The following is a 23,025-nucleotide window of genomic DNA, read 5'->3' on the forward strand; positions in this document are numbered from 1 at the left end:
CACAGTCTCCGTCGTTGTCTCAGCAGCCCTTTACTCAGTCACCAGCAGTGACATCATCCGTACAGCCATCCTCAGCTGATCGGATAAAGCTGGATGACGCGTCACAGCTGTCACTTAGACCACTTGCACTGAGATTACCTACCACTGAATCCATGAGTGTTTCTTTTCCTCTAGCGCTCCACTTGCCACAAGCAGTTTCATCACCAGTCTCTACAGTATCTCAGACTACCCCTATAACTGCGCCATTACGCTGGGGAAATCAGCAGTGCATCCACATTATGACAGTTCCAACACGTGATGATGACCTGATCTATCATGTGGAATCTCCCATAAAATACCAAGATGGTTACCAGGTCCAAACAGGACAAAGAGGCTTACACCTTGCTGCAAAATGCCACAATCAGAGTGACTGTGGACTGTGTACAACGATATGCTACCCCATTGCTGAGACGAACCCCTCTGAGCTTACTCCATGCAGATAAAACAGCGGTTCTTCCCAGTTTACGCCGTACTGAGCGCAGACTGGCACGGGATCCTGAGAGGGCTAAAGTTTACTGCAGTGAGATCTGTAAGTTGGAGTCAGCTGGTTATGTGGCTAAGATAACTGCAGAGGAAGCGGACCAAAGTGTAGAGTCCTGGTTCATTCCGCACCACATGGTGCAACACAATGGTAAAGACAGAATTGTCTTCAACTGCTCCTTCCAGCATCAAGGACAGTCTTTGAATGATCAGCTGCTACCAGGGCCAACTTTGGGACCATCCTTACTAGGTGTTCTCCTGAGATTCCGCCAGCACACTGTTGCTATCAGTGGGGACATCAAAGGTATGTTCCACCAAGTCCGCTTGCTGCCTGGGGACAAATCTGTACTGCGTTTCCTTTGGAGAGACATGTGCAGGGAAGCAGAACCTGAGATATATGAGTGGCAGGTGCTTCCGTTTGGCACTACATGCAGCCCCTGTTGTGCCATTCATGCCCTCCAACACCACGTCCAAGGGCATAAAGATGATATGGCTGACTTAGTTGATATTGTGGAACATTCATTCTATGTCAACAACTGCCTTCACAGTGTACCAACGACAAGTGAGGCTAAAGCGATAGTGGATGGGCTGCGCCAGCTCCTTTCCGAAGGGGGCTTCGAGATTAGACAGTGGGCATGCAATGTGCCATCGGTAACCCAACACCTACCTCCAGAGGCCAGGTCCACAAATAGCGAACGCTGGTTAGCACAAAGCAGTACGGACCTTCAGGAACTCACTCTTGGTCTGCGGTGGGATTGCATCAATGACACCCTAGGGTACAACTTGCGTTCTGTGGAGACTATTGAGCCTACCATGAGGAACATATATAAAACTTTGGCGAGTCAGTATGAGGTTTATTATCCCGTTCACGACCAGGGCCAAGGTTATTATCCAAGACCTCTGGAAGCACAACCTTGGTTGGGACGACCCCATAGAGCTGTTACATTTGAGAGAAAGTTGGCTCACCTGGGTAGGAGAACTTCCAACACTTACCAAGCTGCAGTTCCCTCGAGCATACACCCCAGCCTCTGCGGACAACCCATCGGCCATTCGAGAGCTTCATGTCTTTAGTGATGCGTCGGAAAGGGCCTACGGTTCTGTGGCATACCTACGCACCACAGATGATCAAGGACAGGTTATTCTTACCTTTGTCTTGGCCAGGTCTAGAGTAGCACCTCGTAAATGCCTGTCTATACCTCGTTTGGAGCTGTGTGCCGCCCTTACTGGCGCCCAGTTGGGCAAGGTGATCCAAACTGAGTTGACCATACCTGTCCACAAAGTCACCTTCTGGTCTGACTCTACCACTGTGTTGTACTGGTTGACATCTGAATCCTGCCGCTACAAAGTGTTTGTAGGGACACGTGTGGCAGAGATACAGACTTTGACAGAGATGTCTGAATGGAGGTGTGTGGAGTCAAGTCACAACCCTGCCGACCACATTACACGAGGTCTTAGACTGACCGAGTTAGCAGGCCATCATCAGTGGAGCTCAGGTCCAGCCTTCCTGATTCAGTCACCTGACCAATGGCCATCAATGCCCAAAACTGAAGGAGAGCCTGACTGCAATGAACTGTTGAAATCAGTCTTTATTGCAACTGTTTCAGTACCTAGTAGTTCTCTTCCTGATCCAAGCCAATTCCACACATGGCAAGAGCTCGTCCTGGCCACTGTTAAATCCCTGCATGGGGTGGCTACCACCGACACTGACTCTCCTACGGAGGCTTCTGAATATATTGAAGCGGAAAAGCTACTTCTGGCACAGGCTCAAATGGAATCCTTTCCTATTGCGGTTAGACATTTAAAGGCCGGACATCCTGTTCCACAAAACAGTCGCTTAGGCTCACTTGCCCCTGAATATGATAATGCCACTGGTCTCATTAGAGTGGGCGGACAGCTACGGCGTGCTAGTGACCTCGAACTAGAGGCCATACACCCAATTGTATTAGACCCTAGCCATCATAACACTAAGCTGTTGATTAAGGAGACAGATCAGCGACTCCTTCACCCTAGCTCAGAAAGGGTTCTAGCAGAACTGCGCCACCAGTATTGGATACTTCGAGGCAGAGAAGCAGTTCGTAAACACCAGCACACCTGTCGAGACTGTCAGTTCTGGTGCGCTAAGCCACAAACCCCACGGCTGGCAGATCTACCACCTGCAGGTTAAATCTGTATAAGCCACCTTTCTATTCTACTGGCGTAGACTGCTTTGGCCCATTCACAGTCAAAATTGGGCGCCGCCAAGAGAAAAGGTGGGGAATTATTTACAAATGCCTAACGACACGTTGTGTGCATCTGGATCTATTGGAGCATATGGACAGTGACGCTTTCCTGCTCTCCCTGCGCCGTTTTATAGCCCGATGTGGCAAGCCTATGGAGCTGTTGTGCGACAATGGCACCAACTTCGTTGGAGGTGATCGGGAGTTACGGGAATCCTTTGAAGCCATGTCACCAAAGCTACGGGAACAGCTGGCAGAGCAGAAAATTCGGTTTCGCCATAACCCCCCAAATGCTCCTCACTTTGGGGGAACCTGGGAGCCTTCGAGGCAGAGAAGCAGTTCGTAAACACCAGCACACCTGTCGAGACTGTCAGTTCTGGCGCGCCAAGCCACAAACCCCACGGCTGGCAGATCTACCCCCCTGCAGGTTAAATCTGTATAAGCCACCTTTCTATTCTACTGGCGTAGACTGCTTTGGCCCATTCACAGTCAAAATTGGGCGCCGCCAAGAGAAAAGGTGGGGAATTATTTACAAATGCCTAACGACACGTTGTGTGCATCTGGATCTATTGGAGCATATGGACAGTGACGCTTTCCTGCTCTCCCTGCGCCGTTTTATAGCCCGATGTGGCAAGCCTATGGAGCTGTTGTGCGACAATGGCACCAACTTCGTTGGAGGTGATCGGGAGTTACGGGAATCCTTTGAAGCCATGTCACCAAAGCTACGGGAACAGCTGGCAGAGCAGAAAATTCGGTTTTGCCATAACCCCCCAAATGCTCCTCACTTTGGGGGAACCTGGGAGCACGAGATAAAATCAGTTAAGGCAGCACTCCGTGTGATCCTCCGAGAGCAGTCAGTGCCGGAACCAGTACTGCAGACCCTTCTGGTAGAAGTTGAAAGCATCCTGAACTCCAAGCCACTCGGCTACGTATCCTCGGATATTTGCGGATGTGGATCCTGTGACCCCAAACCTACTTCTTATAGGTCGTCAAGATGCCTTGCTACCTCAGGTCTTGTATGACTCCAACAACCTGCTTGGAAGACGAAGATGGAGACATAGCCAGGTGCTGGCTGATTGTTTCTGGGCTGCCTTTATTCGCCAATACCTCCCATACATGCAGGGACGTCACAAGTGGACAACCGAGGGCAGGGAACTGACAGTAGGGCAAGTCATACTTGTTGTAGATCCACAACTTCCACGCTCACTCTGGCCTTTAGGAACCGTAAGAGAGACCATACCTGGAGCTGACGGTAGAATTCGTATCATCAGAGTCAAGGTTAAAGACAAAACTTACACTTGTCCAGTTGTGCGATTGATCCCTCTTCCTCATCTTGAGGATAATGACACGAGCACCCCCGATAGACTTTCTTAGAGTGTTCAATTATCTTGCCAGATAATTGGGGACAGCTGTGTCAGAAAGCCTATTTTAGGAACTAGGAACTAAAGTTCATTTAATGTTTCCTAGAGGGACGATTATTAGTGTTACCTGCCAGTGAAGACCGCTGTCTGGCTTTGTTTATGTTGCTGCTATGTTTTCTGTAATGTGTTCATATAATACAAACCACATCTCATTTCATACCAGAGGCATATGCAGATGCATATATTGGAGCAAATAAATGCCTCAATCTAAAGACTTCTCCTGCTCTCCTGATTCTCTGACCGGAATCTGGTCCATATTTGGCCGCCTCAACCAGTTGTAATTTAAATGTAGTAAGGTTTGCTACACTATTTCTAAAACGAAAACTGTTTGTCCAACAGGTCTCTTTGTCAACCAACTGCTCTTCGTCTTGAGGAAAAAGACCTTATCAGCAAGTATGAGATTATTTTATTTTCTAACTATAGTAACAGTAAGATCATGGAACTAGAGGTGACATGCAAAAATGAATTCTCCCTTGCTGTTTTCTCTTGTTTGCTTTCATTAACTCCTCCCTCAATCTCTCTCTCTCTCTCTTTAGGGATGTTGGATGTTTTAATAATTGGAGGAGGTCCTCATGCTCTAACCCTCGCTACTCTGTTCTCAAACCCTGAACAACCTCTCTGCCAATCCAGCGCTGACATCCTTCAAGGAATTCAGCTGAGCAAAACTAAAGCTAAACGTGTACATTACAAAAACAAAAAGAGACAACCCACCAGTGAGTCAAGAAGTGTGGGAAGTCGTGGCCTAATGGTTAGAGAGTCGGACTCGTAACCCAAAGGTTGCGGGTTCAAGTCTTGTACCGGCAGGGATTGTGGGTGGGGGGAGTGAATGTACAGTGCTCTCTCCACCTCCACCTGAGCAAGTTGTGGTATTGAGCAAGGCACCGAACCCCCAACTGCTCCCCGGGCGCCGCAGCAAAAATGGCTGCCCACTGCTCCGGGTGTGTGTTCACTGTGTGTGTGTGCGTTCACTGCTGTGTGTGTGCACTTTGGATGGGATAAATGCAGAGCACTAATTCCGAGTATGGGTCACCATACTTGGCCTCACGTCACTGTCAAGCCGTTTTTGAAAAGTTGCTTTAACAACTCTTCTGGTATGTTGAATGATTGAAATTGAGTTAACATTATCAAATATCTCATTTTGGAATGCTAAGTGCAATGTGTTTTAATGCTAAACTAACTATAAATGTTGAATAACAAATACAATATGAAATAATAATAAATTATGGATTAGATTGCTAAGGACTTCAATCTAGGTATGCAAATATGACCTAAGCAGTGTCTTGCTCTGATTCAGCTGCGTCACACGGATATGCACCGTGTGGTGCGGCTGACACAGAACAACATACACTGTTTGCATTCAGTGGATACTCTCCAAAATGGCGCTAGGGTGACGCGGAGGAGACGAATTGTTGAATAAAGTCGTTTTTTTTTTTTTCTTTTCTTTTGCACACAAAAAGGCTTCTCGTAGCTTCGTAATATTACGGTTGAACCCCTTATGTCATATGGATTATTTTACCGATCTCCTTGCTACGATTCTGGATGTTGATCGTGGTAGTACCCTTTCTGTCTATGGGAGGGTCAGAGAGCTGTCAGAATGCATCAAAAATATCTTAATTTGTGTTCCGAAGATGAACGGAGGTCTTACGGGTTTGGAACGACATGAGAGTGAGTAATTAATGACAGAATTTTCATTTTTGGATGAACTATCCCTTTAACCCTTATTGATGTTGAGTATCATATTTGATACATCAGGCTTTTGTGGTTCATAAATCCTTATTTTCATAATCAAACCTCTGTAGTTTTCATTTAATGCAATGCATTACAAGATATACAAAATAAATGTTCTTCAAAATCCTGATGTATCATATTTGATTCTCACTTTTTAAGATTTTCTTTAAAAAATCATGTATGGGTAATCGATATGATACAGTAGGTTTTTATAGGGTTAAAATGCAATGGTTTTCTGGAAAAAACAATAAAAATATTGATGACTCATCCTGCACTACATACATTTTCGTCCAATCAGATGCGCTCTAGAATGATAATGCCCCTCCCCAAAACCATGTGCAACCAACTATTTTAGTAGCAAATCCTGGTTTGTTGCTGCGATGTAACCAAAGCCTACTGGGTTTTCTTGCTCAGTTTCTTTCTTTTCTTTTCAAGGAGTTCTTCAATATGTCATGTCCAAATACAGAAAAAAGGCAATTTTAACAAAGCTGGCGAGAATATAAAGATTGTCCAGTAAAACACTCCCATCGTTTTTGGCAGTTTAAGTACTCAAATACTGTTCACTTAGTGTGAGAGGACTTATGGTCATTAAAAACACTTTCTTCAAAATGACAGAACTGTTTTGGCCAGAACTGGTACTGAGAGTATTTTCTGAAACTTGATTAAAGAAAATCTGACCAACTCACTTAGCCTCTGAGTTTGTCTCCTTGATTTTTTATTTACAACATCTGATGTACTCATTTGTTTACTCACAGTTTGGCAACGTGTCTGGCATAAACTGTTCCCATGGAAAGTGGGTCTGTGCGGCTGTGGAAATCATTAGGCTTGTTTCCTTAAAGAGTTTGATGTCAACTAATGCCATCCGCACAAGATATACTCTCATCTCATTCACTATAGAGCATGAGTCTTACTATGTGTCACCTTCCTTCATTAATCGATTTTTCAGAGATTTGCTGAAAACTGACTCATCACAAGAGCACTCCAAAGCCAAATTCTGGCTAAACATTTATTTCTTCTAGAGTGGTAATTTGTTCTGCAGGCATACCGTATACAACACAGACAAACAATATACAATGGACTTTAGTCAGGATAGATGCAAATTAAAACAAGGCTGTGAGGGATAAATGTCCAGTCTGCTCATCGAGTTTAGGCTCTCTTTAGGTTCTAGGGGTTTAATTCTTCATATTATGAGCATTATTAGCAGAATTGGATGCATATGTTGCCTGAGACATGCAGGTGTGTTTGTTCACGATCACAGGCTGCCTGTGGCCACAGGTCAAGCAAGCCTCCAATGGGTCAGATGATGACCTCTTACCCTGCCTCCCGTGTCCTGTTGAGAGCAGCGTTGTCTGTGGGACATGACATGCAATCCATCCACGCTGTACGTCGGACCTCCTCAGCTGAAAATATAGATTCATTTTTGCTTTTTCAGTGGTCAAATGGGAAACCGCTGCAGGCAGACTTTGTTAATTGGAAACATGTTTATGTAATATATGCAAATCTGGATCATGACACAGCATAACATATTAGCATCAAGCCTCTTGGCCTGGAAGAACTGTTTTTTTTTGTTTTTTTTTTATGGTGCATGAAAGGCCTTTACTAGGCATTCAGAAAATATGTATTTTTGTCAGAATTATTTACTGATCAAATGTTCGTCACTCACTAACAATTTTAATTTTCCATTTCACAGCCTAGGATGTATCTGTTTTTGGCATTTAGTTTTATAGTCCATCAGGGCTTTACCAGAATCCCTTGAACATAACATTTTTGTGTCTACTCTGCAAACACAGCCCTTGAAATATGTTTCACCTTTCACCTGTACAAATTTTGACATGTTTATTTTCCTCTAAATGAACGTCAAATTGATGACTTTCCCATACTTACTGTCTTCTACGTGAATATTTCCCCAAGAAACTGCTTCAGTTTCAACCAGAAAACTTACACATCATCCCTGAGGTTCAAACGGCTTCACATGTGGCGCTTTTCTTTCATTATACTGTATTTGGTTAAATATGTTTGACTTTTGCACAGGTAACATACTTGTTGAGTGGAATAACAGCCCATGAAGACTCCTGTGGTCACAGCGGGAGGTTGGAACCTGGGGACCTTTAGGTAGAACACCTTGTAGAACATAAAAAGACCCTTAATATTCTGTAATATTATCAGTTTCACTTGACACTATTGGATGAAAACAAAACTTGAAATTGAAGCTGAATAATGACAATAATTTTTTGTAGAGCTGCAATACAGCTGAATCTAATTCATTTCAGAATTCATTAACTCTGCTGCATTGACACTGTTATTAAACTGAACTGAATAAACAACGACACTATTGCCTTCTGTAGAGCTGCTTATAGCTCACTTAAGCTTAGTTCATAATTTGATGAACTTTGCACTATTATCGAACTAAACTGAATCAACACTGAACTGACTGGAGCTGAATAATGACACATTTATCTATCTATCTATCTATACTATTATTTAAAACAATCTGTACTGTATACAGCGGTATTGAATAAATGTGACTTGACTCGACCTGCATAACGTCTCTCGAGTTGAGGAAACATTACAAAAGGTGCAGTAATATTTATTGTTGAAAGCACCATCCAGGAATTTCATGTGAGGGTGAAACATATCCACATGTAGATACATACATAGAATGAATGCCACAGTTTTATTTGTTTTATATGCAGACTGTAAAAATGGTTTGCAAATTAAAATAATCTAAAATAAAGCTATAATATAATGTATTTACGTTTAATAGGATGTTATATCCATACACTCACACATACATCAAATGGACCGAGAGATTTTACACCCGTAGGGCACTTCCTGTGTCGTAAAGCTGTCTCACTTTCTCCTGGGTCAGTAAGGGAATGTTTTAATGGGCCTTTAATATGTCTGTAGGCCTCACTACTTTAACTACAGCTCACACCTAACCTCTAGCTACAGGGGCTACAGCCTCACCATCAAACACTCAGGGACTCCATGATAATACCAGTAGCGCATAGAAGAAAAAAGCTGCTGAGTGTTTCACTCCATAACTCAAACCACTTAATGCACAATGACTCCCTGAGAGGGCCTGCTAAACCTCAGAACGAGTGGAAATTTCCACTGAGTGAGAGTGAAAAAGGAAGAGGCGAAGGAAAAGTGCTCCATTAGGCATATTAAGCTGTTGTTGTAAAACTGGAGTGTTTCATTTTTACGCTGAAATAAAAGCTCATAAAGATCTCTCATGCTCAGCATGAAGATGACATTAACCAGTACACAAAGCTCCTGAAACAAGAAGTTAGTCTGTTTATTGGCAATTACTACCAGATAGGTCTACCATTAGGAATAATATAGAATAAAACATTGGTTTTCGTTTTCTGTCGTGTTAGTGGATGACGGCAGGTCGTGGGGTAATTCATGCTGAGATGCCTGTGTCAGAAGGACGCATTCATGGCCTTCAGCTTTGGGTGAACCTGAAAAGTGCAGATAAAATGGTGGAGCCTCAGTACCAGGAGCTGAAGAGCAAAGAGATTCCCAAACCCAGCAAAGATGGAGTTATACTGTGAACGTCATCTCAGGGGAGGCTCTTAGAGTAAAGGTAGGTGTTATAGCACAAGCTACTGATCTGAGAGCAGTTTTGTATTTTGTTTTCATTTTCATTGAAAACAGGGAAATATCAGGGTATATATTTATATATGTATATACAGTATATATATATATATATATATATATATATATATAATACCAGTCAGAAGTTTGGAATAATTAAGATGAAAATCTATTATGCTCACCAAGGCTGCATTTGTTTGATCAAAATACAGCAAAAAGCAATACTGTGAAATATAATTACAATTTAAAATAACTTTTATATTTTAATATATTCTCATATATTCTTCTGTTTTAATGTATTGTAATTTATTCCTGTGTTGGCAAAGCTGAATTTTCAGCAGCCATTACACCAGTCTTCAGTGTCACATGATCCTTCAGAAATCATTCTAATATGCTGATTTGGCGTTCAATTATTATCAATTACTATTGGTACTCAATTATTAATAATAATAGTTCTTTTAAACTGTAATAATATTTTGCACTATAATTGTTTATACTATCATTTTAATAAAAAAAGCAGGCTTGATGAGCATAAGAGGCTTCTTTAAAAATCACAGAAAAAAATCGTCAAAGTTGTGCGAATGTAGAAGGGCTTACTGATTTGTGAGTGAACAGTTCATTTGAATCAGTTGTTTTCAATTAATCACTCAGATGGAATTATTGGAATAATTGGAATTATTCATTAGCAGATATATCTGAACTTGAATGGTCTTTAAAAATACTTATCGAGTAATTGTAAACTACTGGAAAAATTAATTGGTTAAAAAGTGTGGGACCTTGTAGTAAGGTTGTTTCTAGCCTAGCATAGCAAAAGTGCTTCACACAGAACAAAGGTGCTCATTTGGGAGCCCATGTTGTGTCTCAGTCCAGTTTGTTCTAATTTTCCCCATAGTTTCCATTATCTCTCATTCACTATCAATAAATATGCTAAAACTTTCAAAATGTTTTAAAAAGTTTGTTTAATGGATTTAAAAAGTGGTGGTTGAAACTCTTTATACTGAAGCATTAATATGAAGTATGGATGCTTTTACCAGCCAAAAGTCCTGCATGTTTATCAGGTGATAAAAAACATGCTCCTCATAATTATTCTAAACTCTGAACCAAACCACTGAGTGAAAAAAAGGAGTCAGTACGCCTCCGTTTGCCTGACACTCGCATCTGTTTATCGTCTGTAATTTCGCAAACACGATCATTTGTTCATCCATTTATCAACACATTATGACTTACCCACGCTTCTGTCTGTCTCTTTCCCATCTATGATTTACGGGAAATACAAAATACAGAATACAAGATCCTAGAGTCACGGTGAGCAGCTATAACGGAATGTTTGATCCAAATGGCCGACTTCTTTGTAAATGTTCCAGCCAATCAGAACATCCGATTTACAATCTGATACTGGAGTCCATCACACTAATTGCTGCTGCAAGGGCATCCTCTGCCCCCTCTCTCAGACAACAGCAGGAAATTCAGAGCAGGTTTTATTGGAAGTGGTTTTTGTAAAATGTTTTAAATGTAAAATGTGGTTATGGAGATTTTCTAGGGCAGAGGGGTGGATGCAGCCCCTTGTTAAGGCAAACAAATTATGAGTCTTTATTTTCCTCCTAAAATGTGTGACTATGAAACATCATACCTTACACACAACACGGGAAAAGACAGTACTGTGGCAATCTCATGTTTTCAGTGTGGTCTCAGACTTTTGGTTCCATTGTATGTTAACATATAGGGTTGATTCATGTAAAATGAGTCACTTTTTGACAGTTGTCTCAATGTCTAAAAGTTGCCCAATTTAGCTGTATTAACCCTATGATTTTGATCATTTTGTAATTACAGTTCCAGTGTTTTAATTATAGTATCTCTTTCTCAGGTTGGACAGCTTTCATCTACACCCTTGCAGGTTCTTTATGCACTGATGAGTTCAAATGAAGACCGTCTAAAAAAACTTTGTCTTGCTGCAGGCAAATCCACTAGCAGCTTTCCGTGCTTGAAATTCGAGCAGGTGCTTTATGATTATTTTTCACTTCCACTCTCTCTCTCGGACATCTGACAGACATTTAGACTATTCTTATGATCTTGTGCCAATGGCAACTCTAAACTCTCACATTGAGAAATGAGATTGCCAAAGCAGTGTTTGATATGTTGATTTATCAGGTTGATTTTGATGATTTCCAGGTTGTAGGAAATTAAGCACACATTCATTAACAGTAAATACTCCACCCGTGTCTTCAAAGGAGTTTCCAAATTAATCTTGTTTTGCCATTGTTCTCTGGAATATATTCAGTATAAAATAGAGCAAATGTTGAAAAGCAGACTTTTTGAAACATTATCTACGTGGGTGGGATAATATGTGGGACCATCTTTGCCCCACAAAACATATCTCTCGCTGACATTTTTTCCTCATTTAATCTGGTTTGTGGGGTATCTGGTCTTCAACAACCTTGAATTAGCCTTGGGATGTTAGCCAGGTCTAGTTATGTAAAATGATTAATGGTGTATATCTAGTTTTATAACATAATTTGTATATGACTGTGAAATTTATTCTGGCTATCTGAATTTTCCTCAGGCCCAGATGATGATCTGCAGACAATTGAGCCACACCACACGGTGGTTTTGGAAGACGGTGAATGCGTCAGAGTGGAAAACAAGATATTTATTTTTCTACTGTTCCTAGGAAGCTATTCTGGTTGTTTTTGTATGAATTCATGTTTACTGTAAATTCAGTCTGTTTATTCCCTTTATTATTATTTCCAGGCAGCTGAAGAGTCTCACTTTGTGTTAATTGCTGGTGAACCCATTAATGAGCCTGTGGTTCATCATGGTAAGTTATAATGGTATTGGTAGGTAATATTTTACATTGTATTGATCAAGTATTTATGAATTAGGGGTATGATTACATGATTTGACTATTCATTAATCAAAATAAATGTATTGCATATCAATATTTGCTGAGAAAAGACCCCAAAAAGATTCAAAGTCATTACATTGTTGTGTCCATTATATTATAAACATACTATATTTCTGCATTATACAATTTTCATATTTTTCTAAAACCAGAGGATTTATTTATTTGTTTCAGAGCCTTTTGTCATGAACATACAAGAAGAGATTGATCAAGCCATCTCAGACTACAGATCAGCCACTAATGGATTTGAGAGGGCAAAAGTTTGGCAATCAAAGATTGGTCAAAAGTTCTAGTTTACTTAAAGATCCATCTCTATGGTAATATATGTTTCACGAGTTCGCACTAATATATAATGTGATTGAGCAATTAGTAGCATATTTGGCGTGCTGTCCAGAGGGAGGGCTCCCAGCTTGGATTAAAGCCCGAACCCAGAGAACTCCGCCCCCCCATTCCAAGAATGGGATGAAATTAGATTAGCAGTGAGGTGTTGGGGTGGAGGTGGGATGCTAGAAAACTGTCGTGGAAATGAGGTAAGTTGGCTGTATATATATATATATATATATACACGTATAGTGCTTGTTAAGGCGATTAGCTGACGAGCTCCACCTGGGCCAGACTGATTGATTATCTGATCGTGCTCCTCCTGAACCTTGTTAATAAAACATCATTTTTTGTGCCTTGATTGAAAAATGAAATGAAATGAATGAAATATATAAAATGTGTAAATAAAAAGTGAGATAGTAAGATGCCACAAAAAGAAGTTTTAAATGATGAATTATGGACACGTTCTGTTGTTTTTTCTTCTTCATAGTTGTGTGCTGAACTACGCCTGTGATTACTCTGCTAGTACACTGTGTTAACTAAATTTATACATCCACTAAAAATCAGCTTGGGATCAGTTGTTAAAAGTAATTACAAAAATAGCTCAGAAAAGTAAAGTTAGCGCTGGAAAAAAAGCTCTCAACATCATTTGTTTGCAGATGCTGGTGTGATAATTTCATAGAATACCAGTGGTGAACGAAGTACACAAATCAAGTACTTGAGTAAAAGTACAGATACGTATAATAAAATATTACTCCAGTAAAAGTAAAAGTACTCCTTTTTCAATTTTACTCGAGTGAAAGTACAAAAGTACTCGATTTTTTATGTACTTAAGTAAAAAAGTACTGATTGTACTTAAGTACAGTAACGAAGTAAAGCTACTCCGTTACTGTCCATCACTGTAGAATACACTGATGTTCATATTTTTTAATGTAACTTAAAGGGTTAGTTCCCCCAAAAATGAAAATTCTGTCATTAAGAATGTCGTTCCAAACCCGTAAGACCTTCATTCATCTTCAGAACACAAAATAGAAGAGAAGAAATTGTTGAATAAAGTTGTTATTTTTGTTTTCTTTGTGCATAAAAAGTATTCTCGTAGCTTCATAACAATACGGTTGATACACTGATGTCACATGGACTATTTTAACAATGTCCTTACTACCCTTCTGGGCCGTGTCAGTTGCATTTCTGTCTATGTAGTGTCAGAAAGCTCTCGGATTTCATAAAACATATCTTAATTTGTGTCCGAAGATAAACAAAGGTCTTACTCAACATGAGGTGAGTAATTAATGACAGAATTTTCATTTTTGGGTGAACTATCCCTTTAACCCTAACGATTTTAGATCTACATTTGACCACACAATTTATCCACATTTTATAAAAGTGACCATGTTTAGAATCGACACAAACAGTAAGGTAATAGATTCCTTTAACCACTTATAATAGATTTGTTTGAAGCTTTTAAAGTAAAAGCATTCAGATGATCGGATCGAGCTCGTAGAGTGTGGGTGCAGAAGACGGCACTCACAACCCATTACGCTGCATTAAAGCTCCCTCTAATTCCCGACTCGTATTACAAGCTCATTATTGAGTCTGCCTGAGAGTGACGCACACACACACAGAGAACGAGAGAAAGGGCATGTCGGCTTAGCTCCCCTCCTTTTTCATCCCGCCACTTTGCTGCCTTTAAGTGGAATATTGGCTGGATTCAGTCTCTCTTCTCCACAACTCTCTCTCTCTCCTCCCTTCATCCCTCCATTCCCCCTTCCCTCCTCCTCCTTTTCCTTCCCTCCTCCTCCCCCTCTTTCACTCCTTGCCCTCTGTAGAGGTCTGGATCACATTTAAAACCACATGTTCCTGTGTGCGAGCAACTGAGCCTGGAAGTCGGCAAGCAGAGTGGGACTGGAGCATACAGTGACGGGACAGACACCCACGACTCCCAGACGGCCTTGCACGCACTGGAAGCTGAAGAAGACTGGATGTGAGCCCATGGCGGATTTTGCAAACACACACATATAGTTTGACACATCCGGATCTGTGGAGACACTTGGCCAAAACTGGCCAGTCCAAGACAGATGACAGCATCAAGAGGTTGTCCTGATCAGAGAGAAAAAAGAAAAAAGGAAAAAACTGCAGAAAAAAGGAAAAAACTGAGAAGCCCAGAGTAGACCAGAGCAAATGGATGTCTCTTTCTCCTCCTCTTTTTTTTAAAGAGGAGAGCCCATTTGGCTTTGGAAAGCTCATTGTGACAGGTCTCTACTGGTGCGCCTGTGTTGTCCTGTGTAAGAAACCTGCTTCGTGATTTGTGAGCCTGCGTGAGTGTATACAAGACTGGCCTCCCTTGCTGCTCAATCGCTGGACGGTATCCTGGAGAGCAAGTAGCAGAATGAAGACACAGAAATGTGCTGGACTTCACATGTTGTTACTCCTGCATGTCAGACTGATGCTGGCCGTGGACGCCTACAGACCCCAGAGAGTAAGTATGGCATCCCTCAGCAGACATGTAGAACACCACTTGCAGCCAAAACCTCAGGACATTTTATTTGTTCACAGCCAAATTTGAATGAAACTGAGGTTTAGTTGAAAATAGTTTTCATTTTTATAGGTTTTCAATTGTTATAATGTCCATATTCAGTTGTGAGGTCTTTAAAAAGCAAAGTCTGTTAATTTTCAATCTTAAAAATAAGGGTTCCAAAAGAGGGTTTTCCAATGATGCCAAAGAACCAAGAACGAAATAACCTTTTTTTTCTTAGTTCTTAAAACATTTAAAAAATCTAAAAAACCTTTATCCACTATAAAGAACCTTTTGTGGAATAGAAAGTTTCCATGGATGTTAAATATTCTTCATGGAACCATAGATGCAATAAAAGAACCTTTATTTTAAAAGTGCACTCACCCTCATGTCGTTCCAAAACTGTATGATTTTCATTCTTCTGAGGAAGACAAAAGAAGATATTATGAAGAATGTTTTTGTCCATACAATGAAAGCAGTTGGGTCTAAAATAACATTAGACCTCAATGACATTTTTCAATATATATATATATATTTTTTCATTTTTGGTTGAACTACCACTTTAACATGGCTGTTACAAGAGGATTTAAGTCATTTTGCGCTGACTCACTGAACAGGGACCTGTTGCAAGCTCAGCAGGGCCGGATGGGGCCTCCTGCTGCGAACTTAAGGTCACTTAATAGCAAATTCGATCATTTTCCTGTGTGTTACCGTGGGAAGTGAGGCTTAAATCAATCTGAAGTAAATGACAATGTTCAGAATTGCAGTCTTCGATGTAAGATGGATGGTCCCTCTGGAAGCACACTGGGAAACTCAATGACTATTAATGAGAATTTCCAAAGACAAGCTGTTAAGGCCATTCATCTGTTCTTCAGTGCCTGTATATCAATGGTAGGTTATGTAAGAAGGGTTATGGGTTCCAAGCAGTGGCGTAATAACATAATATCCTATTCGTTTTCACAGATACACTCCATAAAGAGACTGTGTTAGCATAAGTGTGTGTGGCGTGTAGCCTGGTATCCGAGTGCAGCCTGAGGCATTGTAGGGTCTTTTACATGTTCAACCACTCAATGTTCTCATCCGTCTCATTTCTTCTTCCTTGTTAGGGGCCTCCACCTCATTACTTTTGCACAGTTGTAACTCATACTCTTACTTTCTTTTAAACCCCTCCTCATTCTCTCGCTATTTCTGTTTGTTGTTGCATTGTCTGCACGGCTAATTGAAAGCAGACGGCTCCACCCTAGCATACTGAAGGGATCATAGAAGATCATGTCACTACACAACAGCAGGATGCAGGACTTCTCTGGTGATGACTTCCATATCGCGTGCCAGCCCTCCCCATCCCAGCCTCGGCTGTCTTACTTTCCTCCCGCTTTGTTGCTTTCCCGTCTCATAAAAGCATGATTGGAAATATTTTGGCCCCTGTTGCTCTTTTTTTAATTTGCCCTTTTTGTGGGACACACCCGGTGTGTAGTAAACATTAAAAACAAAGCCAGTGCTGGTTATTGCATGCTTAAATACCTCAATATTCTCAATAACTCGTGTGGTATTGATTGACAAGTGGCAGACCAACTAGTTAAGCAAACCCCATGTGCGTGATCTACTCCACAAACTCTATACACTTGCTATTCTGTAATTGAGGGTAAACCTGTGGCAGACCGATGTACTGACCAGGGGTGCATATCCCAAAAGCATCTATGATCTCAAGTTCCATCCAATAGAGTTCAGTGGAACTGGCAACTAAAACTGGCAATGCTTTTGGGAAACGCACCCCAGGCTGGCCAGAATGTATCCTTAGCCGATTAATATAAGTTGGTTAATGTAATAACATACAAAAAGATACATTTTAGGTTACATTTAAACAAATACTAAATAAACGCTCATTTAATAATTTGTTTTCAGGATTTATGCACATATGCTAACATTCAATTGTAGGTTATATAGGCCTAATGCGACTGTACATAATCACCCTTATTACTTGGCTACTCACAAAATAAATAAATACGTGGACATGACATATTGCTTTGTTTTGAAATGATGATGTTTTATCATCATATCTGAACATAATTTCTCACTTTCATCAAAAAGTATAGTACAGTATAAAATCTGCCTAGCAGCAAGATGAAAACCGTAACAATATTACAGTAATAAAGAGTCAATATTGACATTTTCTTAGGTAATTTTCACTACAATTAATAAATGAGTCACAAGATGGCATCCATTGTGTTTGAATGATCGAGCGTGCAAATCTGCATTGTTACACCAGAGATACTAGAAGTAGCCAGATGAGCAGACTGATATACTCTGAGAATATTAGGAAATATCAGACCGCGAAATGCCACGATTGACCAATAAGAAACATGTATTCCAGAGAGACCCATGTAATGTACATCATATTGGCATTATATTGGCCATTATTTACTCTGTAGGTATCAATACCGACACTGGCCACTGAAAGAGTGCCCACTGGTGACTTTGTGAAGGTTATTCTGCAGCTGTCACCAGGCTCTTACTAGTTATTCAATCCATGTTTTGCAAAACAGCCATGATGTTCTGTTCATATTGGTGGCACGCATCCCAAACTCCAATCCCTGGGATCTGTGTCTTCACTGAGCTTCTAAACAGGTGGTCCATACTGAGCTAATAGAGCATATGTTCCAGTTGTTTAGAGTGGGCCTCTGCCAGAGGGTGTTCCATGTGTTTGGCTACACAAGCTGGTTTGAGTGAAGAAATGTTGAACTTTATGGCCTGACAATAAGCCTAGACTGAGCACGAAGCTCTAGACAAGTTCTAGAGATTGAACTCTAAAAATCTAGCACTTAGGTCTCAAAGTCTAACTGTGTGCAATTGTCCAGTCAGCAGAATTGCTTTAGATGAATCAAGACTCCATTCACCCACAATGAAGGTTGCAAATTTCAGCAAGTTGTGAGGGAACACTCTGTGGATTATATTGAGGTTGTAATACTAAGGATCTGTGTAATGTCTGATGCAACACTGCCTATTCTTTGGTGACAGAACTACATGGGGAACAGCTGCATCATTTCCCTTTTGTAATACCAATTTTTTACACAGCCAAAAAATGCTTCGAAAATCCAACATTATCACTACTGCCCTCTAGTGGATAGAAAGAAAATGCTCCTTTAAATGTGCACTTAAATTTTTTCCTTTTAAAAAGTTGTAGCCAACCACATAATAGCTATCAATATATATGTGTGCTCTCACATTCCTGTAGCCTATCTATCTAGTAATGTGATGGTCGTTAACTCCTGCTGGTTAGCATTTTATCATGGTAAGACTTCACATACCTCACAGACAGCAGGAAGTTTGTATGATGCAAGCCTTTGTAGTGGGTTGTAAAGTTGGGGGCGTTTGAAGTAGGGAAAGAAGGTGTTCCTAATTTGTGTAGAATTAGGGCATTCGTTTGTTTTGTCCTTCCATTTATCTAACACCCACTACATTGTTCCATACTTTTGGCTGAATTTTGCTCAGTGTGCCTCAAACATATTCTTATAAAAAATGCCTTACCTTTGTATTAAAGCAGCACTATGTAACTTTAGGCGCTCTAGCGGTTAATAAACAGAACTGCACACATCCCGCGGAAGAATATTCCAACCGGAGCTACTAGTTTATGTCTATGGCGATTCACGCAGGTATGTGTTACTCCGCAGCGGTGACGACCCGACCAGGCTACAATAGTCCAAATATAAGTACTTATTATAAGTGTACCGTAGTGATTCGGAATAAGACAAACACGCGGGTTGGAAGATGAATTCATGATGTCATTATATACATTTTGCAAATTTTGAACACAGAAAAAGTTACATAGTGCTGCTTTGAAAACAGCAGCCCCATTGTCATCATTCTTTTCACATTCAATATTGCATTTCTCCATAGGACATGAACCAGGAGAGGTGGGAACAGGAACTGAGGGAAGCTGGGAGTCTGGATGAGCTTCTGATGTTGACTGAATACCCCGACTGGAAGCTGTGGAGATGCAGACTCAAGCTGAAGCACTTTGAATATGCCACTCCGCCTGAGAACCGCAGGTCAACACGCTATGCTGCCACATCATTCAGCCCAGAGATGCTAAAAGGTTGAGACTTTCATGCAGACACATCTGGGAGCATGTGCTAAGTACACAGATGTGTGTACCTAAAAAGTACCTAATTATTTTTCCCCCCCAGATATTGATGACGAATGGCAGAAAACACAGTGTATGCCCAGAGAGACGTGTGTAGATGTGGCTAAAGAGCTGGGCACCAATACGGCTGTGTTCTTTAAGCCCCCGTGTGTCTCTGTCTTCAGGTGTGGCGGCTGCTGCAACAAAGAAGGAGTTACCTGCCGTAATACAAGCGTGACTTATGTCAATAAAACTGTGAGCACTACTCATTGCATTGCGTGGGTATTACAAACAAATTAATGGCCAATCAAATTTGTTTCTACTTGCTCATTTACATGGAAATGATGTGCAGTTCATTCAATATACAATCAAAAACAGTCTTACACAGACTTAAAGGGATAGTTCACCATGAAATAAACAAAATACTGTCATAATTTACTTATTTACCCTCATACTGGCCACTTTTAAAGCCAGTTTTAAAGTCTTGTTCCATGATTATAATCAATTGGAAGAGAGCGACTAGTATCATTCTTTAAAATGTCTCCTTTTGCGTTCTACAGACGAAATAAAGTGATGCAGGTTTGGAACAACTGAATTTAAATTTTTGGCTGAACTATCCCTTTAACATGTGTTTATGTATACATACTGTTACATTTGACGGTAAAATGTCCTTTTCCTCACAGATTTTGAGTGTGAGTCTGGCTCCGTATAAATCTGGACCAGAGCCAGTGCTGGTTAAAATTGCCAATCACACTGAGTGTATGTGCCAGGAACACGCACTGATTCGCAGACATGTTCGTGAGAAGCACACGAAGAGGTTAGTAAAAGAATAGGTTAGTGCGAAAACTTTGTGCAACCTTGCCATGAAATATTAGGTACACGATGTAATATTCACTATAATGTTTCTCCAGTTAATAGTTTTAGAAAATGCCAGCTAGAGTTGAATGAAGTTATCAATTAAGCAATCAGTATTCCTCTGCTCTAACACTGAGTGCAGTGCATTTTTACTAAAATTGGCTGGGTATTTCTTGTGGTGCTACGTCACTCCTTGAAATATTAGACCCAACCCTTGTTTTTCCAGTGCCATGCTGTGCTATTCACTGTTAATACAACAGTGTTGCTCTTGGAGAAATTACAGATTGAGCCTTGCTGAGTGGCAGCCATATGTAGGAGTTTGAGTGCTTGTTGGCATAATAATATGTTTGTACGTGTATGCAGTTGCTCTCCTACACGTAAGCCAGAAGACAAGAGGCTATGCAACAAAGGTTTAATATGGGATTGGATGGCTGAGCGATGTGTGACGTACCCCTCCAGTAAACAAGGTCAGTGAGTAATTAATTTCAACTCACGTATTGCCACTTCCTGTTCTGGCCTAATGCACAGATGCCTTGTTTACGTTTTATTTGTTAGTCGCTATATTGCATGAACTTTCATTCAGTATAGACCCATCAAGGCGCACACACAACAACAGGATTTATATTTTTTGCACAGTTATTGCATCTGCGATAACACTTTTTTTTTTAAACCAGAGCCTCCATCTACAGTCAGTGAGGAGGACTGTGAGATTGATGTAGAGCGATGTGAATGTATTCCAAAAGTATGGACACACAGATTACACCATACGTGACACGATTCAACAAATCTTCTGAAGGTAGAACATTTTTCATATTCGTTTCACACTGTTGGATATTAAAGGGGTCATATGATGCTTTTTTAAAGATCATTATTTTGTGTATTTGGTGTAACAGAATATGTTGACATGCTTTAATGTTCAAAAAACACATTATTTTTCAAATACTGTACATTATTGTAGGTCCTATATGCCCCGCCTCTCTCAAACACTTTGCGCGTTAAATATCGCATGCGATTAATCGTGCAGCCCTACTCAGTAAACATCTTCTCTGTTCAATAATATTCAATACCACACGATAAATGGCGCTAAAATATGCATGTAAATAACGTGTGCAGAATTCTCCAAATTCTGTATACTGAACTACAATATGCACCTATGACAACAATCAGACTGGCAGTGGCAACATTATTGCAATATGACAGGTAAAGAAAGATAAATTAACTTACGTTCATGCACGCACATTTACCACTCATTTGAAATAGCGGCAGAGAAATGAAACTGAAAGTAAACTGAAACCGCTCTGGCGGACCGCCTTCAGCGCTCTGTACACGCACAATTACGTCACACGCACGTTGAGGAGACTACCCTTACAAATGAATAAGGAATTTCGTACAGCCGCCCCCAGATTAGCATAGCTAATCTGTAGAAATATGAATTCCTTAGTCCTTAACGTCTGTATCCTCACCATCTGGGAGTGCTGGGAGTTGAACTAGCTTAGCCACAGGGCGAAGATACAGGCGGTCCTTTATTCTGACCTTTGCTGACCTAATATGGCCATCTTCGCTGGGTACCAGTGAGCCCGAGGCAGTTGTGGGTCCACCACCATCACTACAGCATCCTCGGTCAGATCCTGAGTCTCACGCTGCCACTTAAGACGAGGCTGAAGGTTAGGCAGGTAATGTCGGGTAAAGTATGCCCAGAAATGATCAACTACAGTCTGAGCATGGCGCCATCGACGCTTAGACAGAGGTTCTGGAGTGTAGACTACTTGGGGTAGCGAAGCATCCCGCCGCCCCATGAGGAGGAAACAGTGGGAAGACTCTGTAGGCAGTTGTCAACATAAAAGCACTGTTCTATCGACTGCCTTACTTCACCATCACATGGCTGGTGGTCCCTGACGTGTTTCTGAAGTGCGAAGGTCGCACAGCATGGGCTGCAAGTCGTTCCAAATGGTAAGACTTGCCATTGATAGACATCAGGCTGATCTCCTTTCCACATGTTTCGCCAGATGAACCTCAGGAGAGGTTTGTACTCCAGCAGGAGTCTTACCTGGTGAAACATAGCGCGTATGTCGCCGCTGATTGCGACCACGTGCTGTCGGAATCGAATCAGGACTCCTAGTAATGAAGCACCAAGGCAAGGGCCAGGAAGGAGCTGCTGGTTGAGGGAGAGACCTTGATGGATGAAAGAACAGTTGAAAACTAGTCTGTCCTTACCGTTGTGGTGGACAAGATGATGTGGGATAAACCACGATTCTTCATCTGAATGTAGAAGTTCTAACGGGACCTTAACAACATATCCTGCATCCAAAAGCTTCTGAATCTCGGCCTCATAAACCTTGGCTTTCTCTGGATCTTTACCCAAGCGTTTCTCTGTGCTCCTAAGATTGTGTAGAATGGAATCTCTGGTACCCTTCAGTGGTGGTGCATTTGGAGCACGTAGGAGAGGGGTTGCATAACGCCATGTTCCATCCACTTTCACACGCTGTGTTCTGCTCTCCAGCAGTTCTATGGCAAGTTGGTCTTGTCGTGAACGCATTACCAGCTTCTCGTTGCGGTAAGGAAGAATGTCCAACTGCCACAGCTGTTCGACCTGTTGGAGAATAGGATCTCGCGCTGAGCGATCAGCTTCGCCTCATCCAGGACCAGATGCTCCAGTCGCACACGATATTTGTAGTGTTCGGTGAGATCCGTGCGGGGATTTAGCAGATTGTCTAGGGCTATTTTCAGATCTGTGAACTCCCTCTCACTGTCATTCACAAGTTTTGGCAGTGATGGAACTGGGACTGGTTGCAACGGAGGTGCAGCAAGTACTGGCTGGGATACTGAACGGGTGG

At 41.3% G+C, this 23,025-nt stretch overlaps 2 protein-coding genes across 3 annotated transcripts in view; both read left to right on the top strand.

Annotated features, from left to right (window-relative positions):
- Positions 1-350: 350 nt before the first annotated feature.
- LOC107695041 (uncharacterized) lies at positions 351-2,441 on the top strand. Its single transcript, XM_016494821.1, has 2 exons — positions 351-2,308; positions 2,403-2,441. The coding sequence occupies exons 1-2, from the start codon at positions 1,367-1,369 to the stop codon at positions 2,439-2,441; spliced, it is 981 nt and encodes a 326-aa protein (XP_016350307.1). The 5' UTR covers positions 351-1,366.
- Positions 2,442-14,307: 11,866 nt separating this feature from the next.
- Positions 14,308-23,025, top strand: part of LOC107695079 (vascular endothelial growth factor D-like) — a 10,206-nt gene continuing 1,488 nt past the window's right edge. Inside the window, exons 1-6 of one of the 2 annotated variants that reach the window (XM_016494881.1) lie at positions 14,308-15,180; positions 19,111-19,309; positions 19,401-19,591; positions 20,020-20,153; positions 20,555-20,658; positions 20,866-20,987. In XM_016494881.1, the coding sequence (XP_016350367.1) occupies positions 15,091-15,180; positions 19,111-19,309; positions 19,401-19,591; positions 20,020-20,153; positions 20,555-20,658; positions 20,866-20,963 (816 nt within the window). In that variant the 5' untranslated portion in view covers positions 14,308-15,090 and the 3' untranslated portion in view covers positions 20,964-20,987. Of the gene's footprint in view, positions 15,181-18,958; positions 18,995-19,110; positions 19,310-19,400; positions 19,592-20,019; positions 20,154-20,554; positions 20,659-20,865; positions 20,988-23,025 lie in introns of those variants that run through there. The other variant, XM_016494882.1, reaches the window with a different exon arrangement.

Source organism: Sinocyclocheilus anshuiensis, unplaced genomic scaffold (assembly GCF_001515605.1).
Source record: "Sinocyclocheilus anshuiensis isolate Anshui unplaced genomic scaffold, SAMN03320099.WGS_v1.1 scaffold26, whole genome shotgun sequence".
Classification (NCBI taxonomy): Eukaryota; Metazoa; Chordata; class Actinopteri; order Cypriniformes; family Cyprinidae; genus Sinocyclocheilus; species Sinocyclocheilus anshuiensis.

Excerpts from the sequence above, each read along its gene's own strand:
- LOC107695041 (XM_016494821.1), top strand. The coding sequence starts at position 1,367 with ATGAGGTTTATTATCCCGTTCACGACCAGGGCCAAGGTTATTATCCAA. Across the intron at positions 2,309-2,402 it reads TGGAATCCTTTCCTATTGCG|TGGGCGGACAGCTACGGCGT; the intron begins GTTAGACATTTA and ends GTCTCATTAGAG.